This window comes from Penaeus chinensis, chromosome 36 (assembly GCF_019202785.1).
Source record: "Penaeus chinensis breed Huanghai No. 1 chromosome 36, ASM1920278v2, whole genome shotgun sequence".
In the NCBI taxonomy this organism is placed as follows: Eukaryota; Metazoa; Arthropoda; class Malacostraca; order Decapoda; family Penaeidae; genus Penaeus; species Penaeus chinensis.
Genome location: NC_061854.1, coordinates 34,105,456 through 34,117,955, shown reverse-complemented (window position 1 = coordinate 34,117,955; position 12,500 = coordinate 34,105,456). Strand labels below are relative to the sequence as shown.

General features: G+C 42.3%; 1 protein-coding gene across 1 annotated transcript in view; it reads left to right on the top strand.

Moving 5' to 3' along the window:
* Positions 1–8,004, top strand: part of LOC125044590 (ubiquitin-conjugating enzyme E2 R2-like) — a 72,478-nt gene extending 64,474 nt beyond the window's left edge. The window contains exons 2-5 of the mRNA XM_047641319.1: positions 2,262–2,438; positions 3,413–3,555; positions 4,361–4,548; positions 4,816–8,004. Of these exons, the coding sequence (XP_047497275.1) occupies positions 2,262–2,438; positions 3,413–3,555; positions 4,361–4,548; positions 4,816–4,856 (549 nt within the window). The 3' untranslated portion in view covers positions 4,857–8,004. The remainder of the gene's footprint in view (positions 1–2,261; positions 2,439–3,412; positions 3,556–4,360; positions 4,549–4,815) is intronic.
* Positions 8,005–12,500: the final 4,496 nt, after the last annotated feature.

Below are 12,500 nucleotides of genomic sequence, written 5' to 3'. Positions count from 1 at the left end.
ATGTTTTGATATTGGAATTTGATTGGGTCGTCTCGTTATCCAGGAGTTGTCGGTGATGAAGTTTGGAAAGGTGTCGATTTTTTTTTTTTTTTTTTTTATTGTATCGCACTTTATTATGCTGTACTGTATTGCATTGTATTTGTGCGTGACAGTCTTACTAGGGTAACACAGACGGCTTTGAACGACGGCACCTCTTCCTCATACTCGTTCTCTCCCCTCTTCCTCTCCTCCTCTCTCTCTCTCGTCCTTTCTTCTTCCCTCTCCCTCATCCCCTCTTCCTCCCTCTTCCTCTTTCTCCGTCCTCCCCTCTTCCTCCCTCTCTGTCCTCCCCTTTCCTCTCTCCCTCATCCTCTCTCCCTCATCCTCTCCCCTCTCTCTCTCTCTCTCGTCCTCTCCTCCCCTCTCTCCCTCGTCCTCTCTCCCTCTCTCCCTCTCTCCCTCTCTCCCTCGTCCTCTCTCCCTCTCTCCCTCGTCCTCTCTCCCTCGTCCTCTCTCCCTCTCTCCCTCGTCCTCTCTCCCTCTCTCCCTCGTCCTCTCTCCCTCTCTCCCTCTCTCCCTCGTCCTCTCTCCCTCGTCCTCTCTCCCTCTCTCCCTCGTCCTCTCTCCCTCTCTCCCTCGTCCTCTCTCCCTCTCTCCCTCGTCCTCTCTCCCTCGTCCTCTCGTCCTCTCTCCCTCGTCCTCTCTCCCTCTCTCCCTCGTCCTCTCTCCCTCTCTCCCTCGTCCTCTCTCCCTCTCTCCCTCTCTCCCTCGTCCTCTCTCCCTCTCTCCCTCGTCCTCTCTCCCTCTCTCCCTCGTCCTCTCTCCCTCTCTCCCTCGTCCTCTCTCCCTCGTCCTCTCTCCCTCTCTCCCTCGTCCTCTCTCCCTCTCTCCCTCGTCCTCTCTCCCTCTCTCCCTCGTCCTCTCTCCCTCTCTCCCTCTCTCCCTCGTCCTCTCTCCCTCGTCCTCTCTCCCTCTCTCCCTCGTCCTCTCTCCCTCTCTCCCTCGTCCTCTCTCCCTCTCTCCCTCGTCCCTCTCTCCCTCGTCCTCTCTCCCTCTCTCCCTCGTCCTCTCTCCCTCTCTCCCTCGTCCTCTCTCCCTCTCTCCCTCGTCCTCTCTCCCTCGTCCTCTCTCCCTCTCTCCCTCGTCCTCTCTCCCTCTCTCCCTCGTCCTCTCTCCCTCTCTCCCTCTCTCCCTCGTCCTCTCTCCCTCGTCCTCTCTCCCTCTCTCCCTCGTCCTCTCTCCCTCTCTCCCTCGTCCTCTCTCCCTCGTCCTCTCCCCCTCTCCCTCTCTCCCTCTCTCCCTCTCTCCCTCTCCCTCTCTCCCTCGTCCTCTCTCCCTCTCTCCCTCGTCCTCTCTCCCTCTCTCCCTCTCTCCCTCGTCCTCTCTCCCTCGTCCTCTCTCCCTCTCTCCCTCGTCCTCTCTCCCTCTCTCCCTCGTCCTCTCTCCCTCTCTCCCTCGTCCTCTCTCCCTCGTCCTCTCGTCCTCTCTCCCTCGTCCTCTCCCCCTCGTCCTCTCCCCCTCTCCCTCTCTCCCTCTCTCCCTCGTCCTCTCCCCCTCTCCCTCTCTCCCTCTCTCCCTCGTCCTCTCTCCCTCTCTCCCTCGTCCTCTCTCCCTCTCTCCCTCTCTCCCTCGTCCTCTCTCCCTCGTCCTCTCTCCCTCTCTCCCTCGTCCTCTCTCCCTCTCTCCCTCGTCCTCTCTCCCTCGTCCTCTCGTCCTCTCTCCCTCGTCCTCTCCCCCTCGTCCTCTCCCCCTCTCCCTCTCTCCCTCTCTCCCTCGTCCTCTCCCCCTCTCCCTCTCTCCCTCTCTCCCTCGTCCTCTCTCCCTCTCTCCCTCGTCCTCTCTCCCTCTCTCCCTCTCTCCCTCGTCCTCTCTCCCTCGTCCTCTCTCCCTCTCTCCCTCGTCCTCTCTCCCTCTCTCCCTCGTCCTCTCTCCCTCGTCCTCTCGTCCTCTCTCCCTCGTCCTCTCCCCCTCTCCCTCTCTCCCTCTCTCCCTCGTCCTCTCTCCCTCTCTCCCTCGTCCTCTCTCCCTCTCTCCCTCTCTCCCTCGTCCTCTCTCCCTCGTCCTCTCTCCCTCTCTCCCTCGTCCTCTCTCCCTCTCTCCCTCGTCCTCTCTCCCTCGTCCTCTCGTCCTCTCTCCCTCGTCCTCTCCCTCTCTCCCTCTCTCCCTCTCTCCCTCGTCCTCTCCCCCTCTCCCCCTCTCCCTGATGTAATCCCCTTCCCTTGATCGCCATCCCCCTGGTCATACCACCCAGCGTGTCACAACGTTCGTCTTTCCTCCCGCAGGCACACGTGAAATTTCCGCCCGACTACCCGTACTCGCCGCCGTCGGTGCGGTTCCTGACCAAAGTGTGGCACCCCAACGTGTACGAGAATGGCGACCTGTGCATCTCCATCCTCCACCCGCCCGTGGACGACCCTCAGAGCGGGGAGCTGCCGTGTGAGCGCTGGAACCCCACGCAGGTAAGGCGAGGCTGTGGTGTTTTTTTTTTTTTCTTCTTCTTTCTTGTGTGTTTTGATTGTGTGTGTGTGTTTTGATTGTGTGTGTGTGTTTTGATTGTGTGTGTGTGTTTTGATTGTGTGTGTGTGTTTTGATTGTGTGTGTGTGTGTTTTGATTGTGTGTGTGTGTGTTTTGATTGTGTGTGTGTGTGTGTTTGTGTGTGTGTGTATGTGTTTGTGTGTGTGTGTGTGTTTGATTGTGTGTGTATGTGAGTTTGATTGTGTGTGGTGTGTGTGTGTTTGATTGTGTGTGTTTATGTGTGTGTGTGTGTGTTTGTGTGTGTGTGTGTGTGTTTATGTGTGTGTGTGTTTGATTGTGTGTGTGTGAGTGTTTGTTTGATTGTGTGTGTGTGAGTGTTTGTTTGATTGTGTGTGTGTGAGTGTTTGTTTGATTGTGTGTGTGTTTGTGTGTGTGTGTGTTTGTGTGTGTGTGCATGTGCGTATGCGTGCGTGTGTGCGTGCGTGCGTGCATGTGTGAGTGTGTGCATGCATGTGTTTTTGATAGTGTGCCGGTATATGCTTTTGTATGTTTGTTAGTTTGTCTGGAGATAGTGTGAATGTGTCTTGTCTGTCTGTCTGCAGTGGATTGGAACAGATGAAAGTTAATGTAAAGCAAACTTGTGGTAACTTTGGATAAAAGGACAAGGTTCCAATGGAAAGGAAATGTTAATTTAGTAATAACTAGGGTAGTTAAGCATTTTTGAATTATGTGGAGTCAAATCAAGGAATGTAATTAATTGCTTGATGTTTATATTCAAAGATTAAATTGGGGAAGGAGACGTTAATTTGAATGAAAGATCAGTCGATTTGAAGAGGATATTTTGATGATTAGCAAGTTGAATATTGATTCATACATGACGAAAATTTCCCGATGCTTGCTGGCATATGCCTATCAAATTTCAGAAATCATTTTTGACTTCATTGCACCTGTTTCCAGAATGTGCGCACAGTTTTGCTGTCGGTGATCTCCTTGCTAAATGAACCCAACACATATTCTCCTGCCAACGTTGATGCCTCAGTTATGTATCGCCGCTGGAGGGATTCTAAGGGCAAGGACAAGGAATATGAAAATATAATCAGGTGGGTCTTTGTGGTTTCAGTAACGTCAGTGTCTGTGCCCCAGGAATGCAGGACTTTTTGTCAGTCTTTGTGATATTGTGCTGATACTCTCTTTTACGCACGCACACACTCACACACTCACACTCACACTCACACTCACACTCACACTCACACTCACACTCACACTCACACACACACACACACACACACACACACACACACACACACACACACACACACACACACACACACACACACACACCTCTACCTCTTTACCTTTTTCATTAATCACTTGCATTGAGATTGTATTGCTTTAGGGCTCTCTACCATTATTATGCTGTTGATGGTTAGATAATATTTTTTTTTGCGTGTGGCATAATCTAAAGCACTCAAAGTACTCAATCATATCTGGTATTGCCATGGTTACCTGAACCTACCAGTTACATACAGTAAATTTCCCCCAAAGTTTTATTGTTATGCTATTATCATAAATAGTTTTCCCATCCTGGTGAATAACTATGCTATTAGTGGGATTTTGCTTTGAAGAGCCACAGTTATTGGGGTATCTTGGCTTTCTTGGGGAGAGTCATCCTTCCACCATCAGTGCTGGACTACCACTGACAGAACCGTATTTTTCTGGCCTAATCTGGCATCAGAGCATAGTCTGTGTTTAGTGCTTTTGTTTTGGTAATCTAAGGGTTATGATATGGGTTAAAAATATCCACTTACATGCATAATCACACTCAAACAAATACACAAGGAAGGTACATGTAATTTTTTATTGCGTGTCTGCCCGAGTGAATTGATTTTTCCCTTTGCTCAACAGGAAACAAGTGACTTCATCGCGCAGTGAGGCTGAGCGTGACGGCGTAGTAGTTCCACTGACTCTAGAAGATTACTGTATCAAGACCAAGGTCAAGCCTGATACAGAACCCGTAGATATGGCGGACTTCTATGACGACGACTATGATATTGACGATGACGATGATGATGATGAGGAGCTTTCAGATAATGGTAAGCATGGTGGCTTGTTGTAGTTTACACTTTATGGTTAATCCATAGGGGATTTTTAAAAGGCCAGTTTAGTGGGTGTCAGTGGAGCAGATGTTAATATTGACATGAATTGGGTTTTGTTTCGAGATTCTTACTTGTAATGCTCTTGAATTGTTAATTTTCTTTTCTCTTAGATTCCTTATGATTAATTTTCTCTTCCTAAGCCATAACTTTACTTCTTTTTGATATTTTGTTAGGTCTTATCTAACATAAATTTTCTTTTCACAGATATCGATGATGGAGATGACAGCGGTAATGGAGAATCGTGATAGGCTCGTAGGCTGAATATGGTGGAAGTTGTAGTTGAAGGCCCGAATGCTTAAACATCCCCAGGGGAATAGACTTAAAAAAACAAATAAAAATGAAAAAAAAAAAAAAAAGCAAACTTTTCCCCCCATCTCATTTTAACTTCTCTTACATCTGTCAAAGAAAAGGCAAATTGAGCTTTGTATGAAATAAGAGTAAATAAAAAAAAGGATAGTTAATAATGTTCTTACCGATTTGGGTATTCCACCCTGCATTGAGTCTCCAACCATGCTTTAAGGATTCGGGCAGAAGAGAAGTCAGGTCTGAGGTAGTGAGACCACGAGCTCCCCCACACATCACCGCCACTGTCAACTTGCCCCTAATATATATATTTTTTTCCATATTTTTTTTCTTTTTCTTTTTTTTTTATTTATTTCATAATCCTTCACCACATTATTAGCATGCCATTCTAGAAAGGATATACATGGTTATGTGGAGTTTAATTTCATCTTGGCCACATTGTGTATCCGTGACGAAATGCTAAGCCCACACGTACAGTGAGCTTGATCCTTATTAGAATACGGTGGAGACATCTGTTGTTTCTGCTTTGATTGCTGGCTTGATTGTTCTTGTGTCAAGCCAGCACACGTTGCAAACATGAATGAAATGTATGAGGGCATACGTCACCATGCTAGGATTTGCTGACTGATGTACATGTGTGTGTGTGTGTAATACATGTAAGAGAAAGCAAGAGAGAGAGTGTGTCTGTATGTAGGCATTGCTTGTGTGCAAGTGTTCAAGTGTAGATATGCTGAGATGTGTGTGTATATTGTCTGGGAAAGAATAAATGCCATTAATAAGAAAATTGTAATTTCATGTGAATATACAGAAAATAGCACTGATTGTCTTATTTTATTATTATTTTTTCTTATGTCATTAATTTATTTGAGAGGACATGTGCTGGGAGATAATTTTAATAGAAAATTACTCATTTAAGTCTTTCTTATTTACTGGCCTCAAGGGTCCCCAACATGCAAAGCATATTATATAGACTCTAGGTTTTTTTTTCTATCTTTCATTCTTTAATTGTATTCTATGTGATGACATTTATTAATCTGATCTTACTGGCAGTGTACCATTTAACACAAAATGCCTAAGCCTGTCTGCCTCAACATTAATTATGTTCATCCATTTTTTTTTCAGTAGGAATCAGAGATCAGGTGGTTCAGTTGATCAGAAGGTATTATTGAAAAAAAAAGCAACAAAAAACTCAGCCTTACAGATTTTGTGCCTGGATGACAAGCAAAGTGTATACTGAGTATTGCCGTTGGCAGCTGTATGAGAGACACAGGTATTCATATGCAGTACACAACATTCAGAACAAACACACATTATATAAATATATGAATAGATATATGTATGTGTATATGGGTATATGTATATGTTTGTCCCCTTGGCATCAGGTGCTCACTATACAAGTTATGGTTACTTCGATGTTCTTACCTGGCAGAAAGGTTGCATTCCCTTGATGCAAGGTGCAGATGCTGAGATCTCCAAGAGATTTCTCAAGAGTACTCAATGACAAGGAGTTATAAATTTGTATATAATGTATATGTATACGTTTATGTACATGTTTATGTATATGTATACATATATGTGTGTACACATACATACATAAATACATATTGATAGGTAGATATTAAATGTATCTATTTAAAAGATCACACAGGTTCTCAAAATTTATACAGACACATGAATCATAAAACAATATGAGCATGCGTGTATATGTATTTGTTTTACATGTACACACATGTTTTTACATACAGTAATACTGATAAGGTGAAGTGGTTGGACTCTGTACAATAAGGCAATACTTTTAGGTGAACAATATTTCATGTCATCATTTAGTTTAAATGTTGTGTTTGTGAGAAGAGAGGGAATATACAGGTTTAGGTTCCCAATTGGACATTTGGTGATTAAATTGAGGAAATGCATTATTAAAGATGTTTAAAAGTATTCATTATTTTGAGTTGTATTTTGTAAACAAATATTCAGATCATACCTAATCTGTGTGGAAGCTGCAGCTGCCTCACTTCTTCTCACAAGTGTTTATTCCATCCAGACTGAGGGATATACTTTTTCAGCATGTACAATTAATATGAAAAAAATCAATAAAAATCTTGTAGATATAAATAAAACAATGTTTCTCTTCCTATGATTTTCTTTTTTTTTTTTCTTTCTTTTTTTTTTCTTTTTTTTTCTTTCTTTTTTTATAGAGATAGTAACTTCTTTTGATATCACTTTTTTCTGCAAAATGCCACTCTAAAATGCAGTATATATATAATCTCATGGAATATGACTTTGACTATTTGAATTTGTTTTTAAGCCACCAAGAAGATGAGGTAGAAGACTTAACTGCCTTAAGGGTTCATTGTACATAATTCATTGTCATATTTATAATCACCATTTTCTGTGGATTAATTCTAGGAGGTGTGTTACCAAAATGGAAGAAAAAAAGGAAAAAATAGTAAATTTCCCTATTATGCAGTCGTGAAAAGTGCCAGTGTTATATTGAAGAGTTGTCTTGGCTGTTTCTCGCGTGTCAAGGTGAATATTTTGACGAATTGAAGGAGCACCTGCTTACTGGTCCCTCCATGAAGCACCTTTTGTACATTATATTTGCTCACTTTTCTTAGGTCTATAATTTCTGTATGCCTTTTTTTCCTTCTTTGTATTATAGCTTCACTAGTTTGTTTGTTTTTTATAAGAAAAATAAATGAAATGGGAAGAATGCCGGAGTTCCTGATAAGTGTACTTTTTTCGGATTATGATTATGTAGCCGTTTCTGAATTCCTTGTATTTTTGTATTGTCTATGATGAAGGTATTCATGGAATGCACTTTTCAAGAAAATAAGAAAAAGTCACATGTTAATGTGTACTCCAAGCTTTTCAGCAACAGTTCAGGTATTTAATTTGTAGCACAGATCAGATTAGTTGTTTTATGAATGCTGGTATGCGTTCTGGAAACCACATTTGTAACTAATACTGCTCATAATTTTTTGTTTGTCATACAGTAAAGGACCTGGCAACAGACTGCTGCACTTTTGTATGGTGACTTGTAAGGACTGCAGGCTTCATTTAGTGGAATAAAGAAATTGTTACAAAATGAAAGTGTATTTGTCTTGAGTACCTCAGAAGTAGAACAAAAAAAAATAATAATAATAACTTCAAAGGCCTTTCATGTCAGGAAATTTGTTCCTTCATATATGTTTTCTCTCAACCTGGTCATTTTTAGTTACAAGATAGTAGTAATAATATAACCTGGACCTCTCTTGCCCTCTTGTCCTTTTGCCCCTTTGACAAAGTGAATTATAGACAAAAAGGCACAATGGAAATCGGTCAATATGCATGCAAAAGAAAATGTGCTCAAGGATAATGAAAAATACTTTATTCTTTTAACAAACAATAACATCATTGGACATTTCCATCTGGTATTCTGCAATTCTTCTGACTTGAGGTTTAAGTCTTCCACCTGCTATAATAATACCCAGTATATTCATGGTACACTTCCTTAGCTTTATTAGATATAGAAGATAAGGAAGGAGAAGTTTTCCACATTTTTTATTTGGTGGGAGTGACCTCTCCAGGTTGTGATTTTTTGACATCTAGAATAGTTAGCCATCAGTCAGCACAATGTTCAGAGATAGAGGGATGTATTTCTCATTTCCAGTGATTAGAAAGCAAGGTTAACCGATATAATATGTCTATTACTGAACTTCAAAAGCCTGAGTGACAGGGAATCAAAAGTATAGTAGTAAACTGTAAGGATGTAAAAGTTTACTGAAGAAAAAAATATTCTAGCCATAACGGAGCTCCTATAGTGCTCTGAGTAATATGTATATTAACTTATTGCCGCCGGGGAAAATGAATAAAAATTGGGGAAAGTGCTGTGCTCATTTTTCATATTTTTTTGTGAAATGTCTCGACACATTAGATGGCTCTGCCTTACCTGATTTCACCTTTCCTTGAATTGGCGGGGAAATGTATTTTTTTCTAGTGCTAAGAATATTGATGATGTTATTTTCATTACAAGCATTATAATTACTATAATGTTATAAACATTAGTAATAGCAAAATAAGATAACATAAAATATTTTTGAAAATTAAAGAAAAGGGTAAACGGGCGAGACAGGCAGTACTCGCAATTGGCTCATTGGTGATTTAGTACAAGTGTAGCCATCTATGTGTAAAAACAATCAAGTAAGTAAAGTGGGCATGGCATAGCATACCCGTCGGCAATGGGTTAAATAATATGTCCAGTATTATACAAGTAAGGAAAGTATATCACAAGAACAACTTTGAAATAGTTATGATGAACTCAAGGAAAATTGTATATAGGAAACAGAAATAGTGGGTACAAATGCGAAATAAAAACATTTAGGGACCTGGGATATTTATCAGTTGTGTCAGAATACTTAACCAGATGCCGCCAGTGGTAGTATATGCCATTCCAACTATAGTGTTTTATCGTGGGGGGGGGGGGGGGGGGACTGAGGCCCAATGTAGGGGATCACCATGCCTTGGACCTCAGCCCTCCCCTTAACTCGTTTTGAATGGTCTTTTCTTCTCCCCCTCTTCTTTTCCTACTCTTCTTCATCCCCTTGTGTCCACTACTCCCAATCGTTAACTCATGCCCATTTCGCCACAAAACTTTATCACAATGCTCCCTACTCCCTTAGCTCCTTCCCCGTCTAACAACCTTTCCCTTGTGCTCTGCGCCAACAGATCCCCCTCTATCTACCCTTTTTCACTACCATACTACTCTCTAGTACTGTTCAAAATGTAACTCTGCCCTAATCCTTAACTTCTTCCTAACCCTTTTCGCCACTTTCTTCCCTGGAGGCTTTCCTCCCCCAAGGCTCACGCATAGTTTCAATACGCTGCTACTGACCTTAGATATTGATATATTATAGCCATAATGTATATGATGATAATAACAGCATCAATAAAAAAAATCCCAAAACTTAAGGAAAGGTAAAATCATGTGATGTCACAAGGTCTCCTAAATTGACTCCTTTGCGCTTGTGGAATCATCATCTATGTGCAGAGAGATTTCACAAAACAATACTACTGGGCACAACATTTTCCCGTCGACTTGGGGTTGAAAAGTGACGAGAGGAATGATGTACAGTCAGAAAAAAAAACTATCGTTACCCTTTACACAATCTAACATGAAAAATCGTAGGTGAAGTGAAATAGAGCTACGACTGTGTTGCGATGCAGTAACATGATATACGTCCTACACAGTTAATAATAAAAAAAAAGTAAAACTTAAATTGTCTTCTCTGTATGCCAGTTCCCCAACCCTTGCTCGTTGTTGCCGTAGGGGGTTAGGAGACGGAGACTGGGGCCCAATGTAGACTACCACTGCCTTGGACCTCAGCCCTCCCCATGGGCGTCACTTCATGTTATGAGTTGGGGGGTGACGGGTAAATTTGCTCTGAAAAAATAATTTTTGCCCTGCAAATCACGAAAAAGAAAATGCTCTCTAGCTCTTTATAAGTAGCCTGTTATAAATGTTATAAATCAAGTATCATCAACAATTAGTTTCATATAGTTATTTATATATCTTGAATACTTATCAGCTATTGAGGCAGATTCCGTAAGAGAAAATTTGCCCTGCAGAACTAGATTTTGCCCCGCAAAAAAAGGCTTTTCTAAGAGTTGGGGGGTGAACCCCCCATACCCCCCCTTAAGTGACGCCCCTGGCCCTCCCTCAATACATTTTGCACGGTCTCTTCTTCTCCCCCTTGCCCGTTGTTGTCGTGGGGGAGCTTAGGAGGCGGAGACTGGGACCCAATGCTTGGGAACTCCCCAACCTTGGGACTCAGCCCTCGACTCAACAAATTTTGCATGGTCTTTTTTTCCCCCTCCTACTTTTTCCTTTCTGTCCCTTCACCAACCCCTTCTACTATCCACTTCCTAAGGTGTGAGAGCCGTGCTGAAAGGATGAAAGGCTGACTTTGTGCCAGTCCTGAACGGCCTGAGGGAGCCATGGGCACGGTATTCTCCTGCTTTAGTTGTCTAGCCCTTACCCCTCAAGTGACCCTGAGGGGTGGACCGTTTCTCTCCCCAACATACTCCAGGCTTATCATAGCCAACAATGAATAACCATTAACCATTAACCATACCATTATTAGAGGCAATTGCCTCTTCATCAAATAGCTCCACCAATTCAAACTCGCCCGATTCCCTGACCCCAAGCTCTCCTTTGACCACGGCTCTGAACACTACAACTAATACCCCCTCCTCAATGCCGACTAGTACAGTATCCACCCTAATCAACACCCCAGGAGACATTTCTACTCCCAACATGCTCAACTTCAACAAATATACCCCCACAACCTTCTTCATCAACTACCCCATCCTCCCTTATTACTACCTTACAACCTTATTGTCCACCTCCCCATAACACTACGCCCCTCAACACTACTCCCTCTTCCACGTGCCCCCGTCCTTCTACTACCCCCATCTCTACAAAATTCTTAAATAATCTATTTAGCCCAGCCAAATGGACCAAATGATCCCTCCCATGACTTCTCACACTTTCTGCTTTGACAACCTGTTTTCATTCCTCAAATGCATATACATCCTTCACTTGATCTAACCCCTATACATTACCTTACCCAACCTTAACCCATTTACTCGTCAATTCCTTTGCCCAACTTTGACAACTAATCACTAACTCAACCACCCTTCACTACCATTTACTATAGTGCTACATGACCTTAGATGTCTAGCACATTTATTTTGCTTTTAACCATTAACCATTCTCCCCCTTGCCTTTTCTCTCTCTTCTCCCTTCTGTCCATTTATCCTAATCGTAAACTCACTTTTACCCTTTTCACCGCAATACTTTATCATAATATGTATATATGTAGGGGGGGGGAGGGGTCGCCCGCAAAGCCCTATCGTTGTATTTTGAATACGCCGCTAATGACCTTAGATGTTGACGTGGCAGAAAATTTTCAATAAATAAATGTATGTATGCGAAATTAAAGTAGTGTAATGATATCGGGTGGTAACACATGTGCGGTCAAAAGACTACATAACAATGTATTTGAGAACCATGAGATAGCGCTGACCGAGAATACATTTTCGCTAAAGTTTGTTTCCCCCAGTTGAATAGAGTTAAGGAAGAGATGGATATATGTTGTAATTTCAAAGAACAATGTTCTATAAAGACTATAAACGTTTACACATATCCACGCCATATACTTGATATGAGCAAAATAAAGTCAGTATCAAAGGGTTAAATCCTTCCTACTGTCTCCCTTTTCTGTGATTTCATGCTTATCCCTTCAGGGAAATGAGAATCGAGTTCTGTTTTCAGTCACATTTGTTTATGCATAGGAAACAATCCGAAATACATATTTTGTTTTTCACAGTGCCTATCTCAAAACGATGCTGTTTTTTTTTATATCGGAAAAGGCAAAATTTGGAATGGACTTTTTCTAATTTATCAAATGTCGAATGACAAATGATCGATCATATCCTTCAATGTTATTTTCCATGTTTCTTCCAGTGCAACCCTCTCGGACGTATAATAAAGTACATCTGTCAGCATGAATGTCTTTATAGTGATATATATATGTTCTTCAATATTA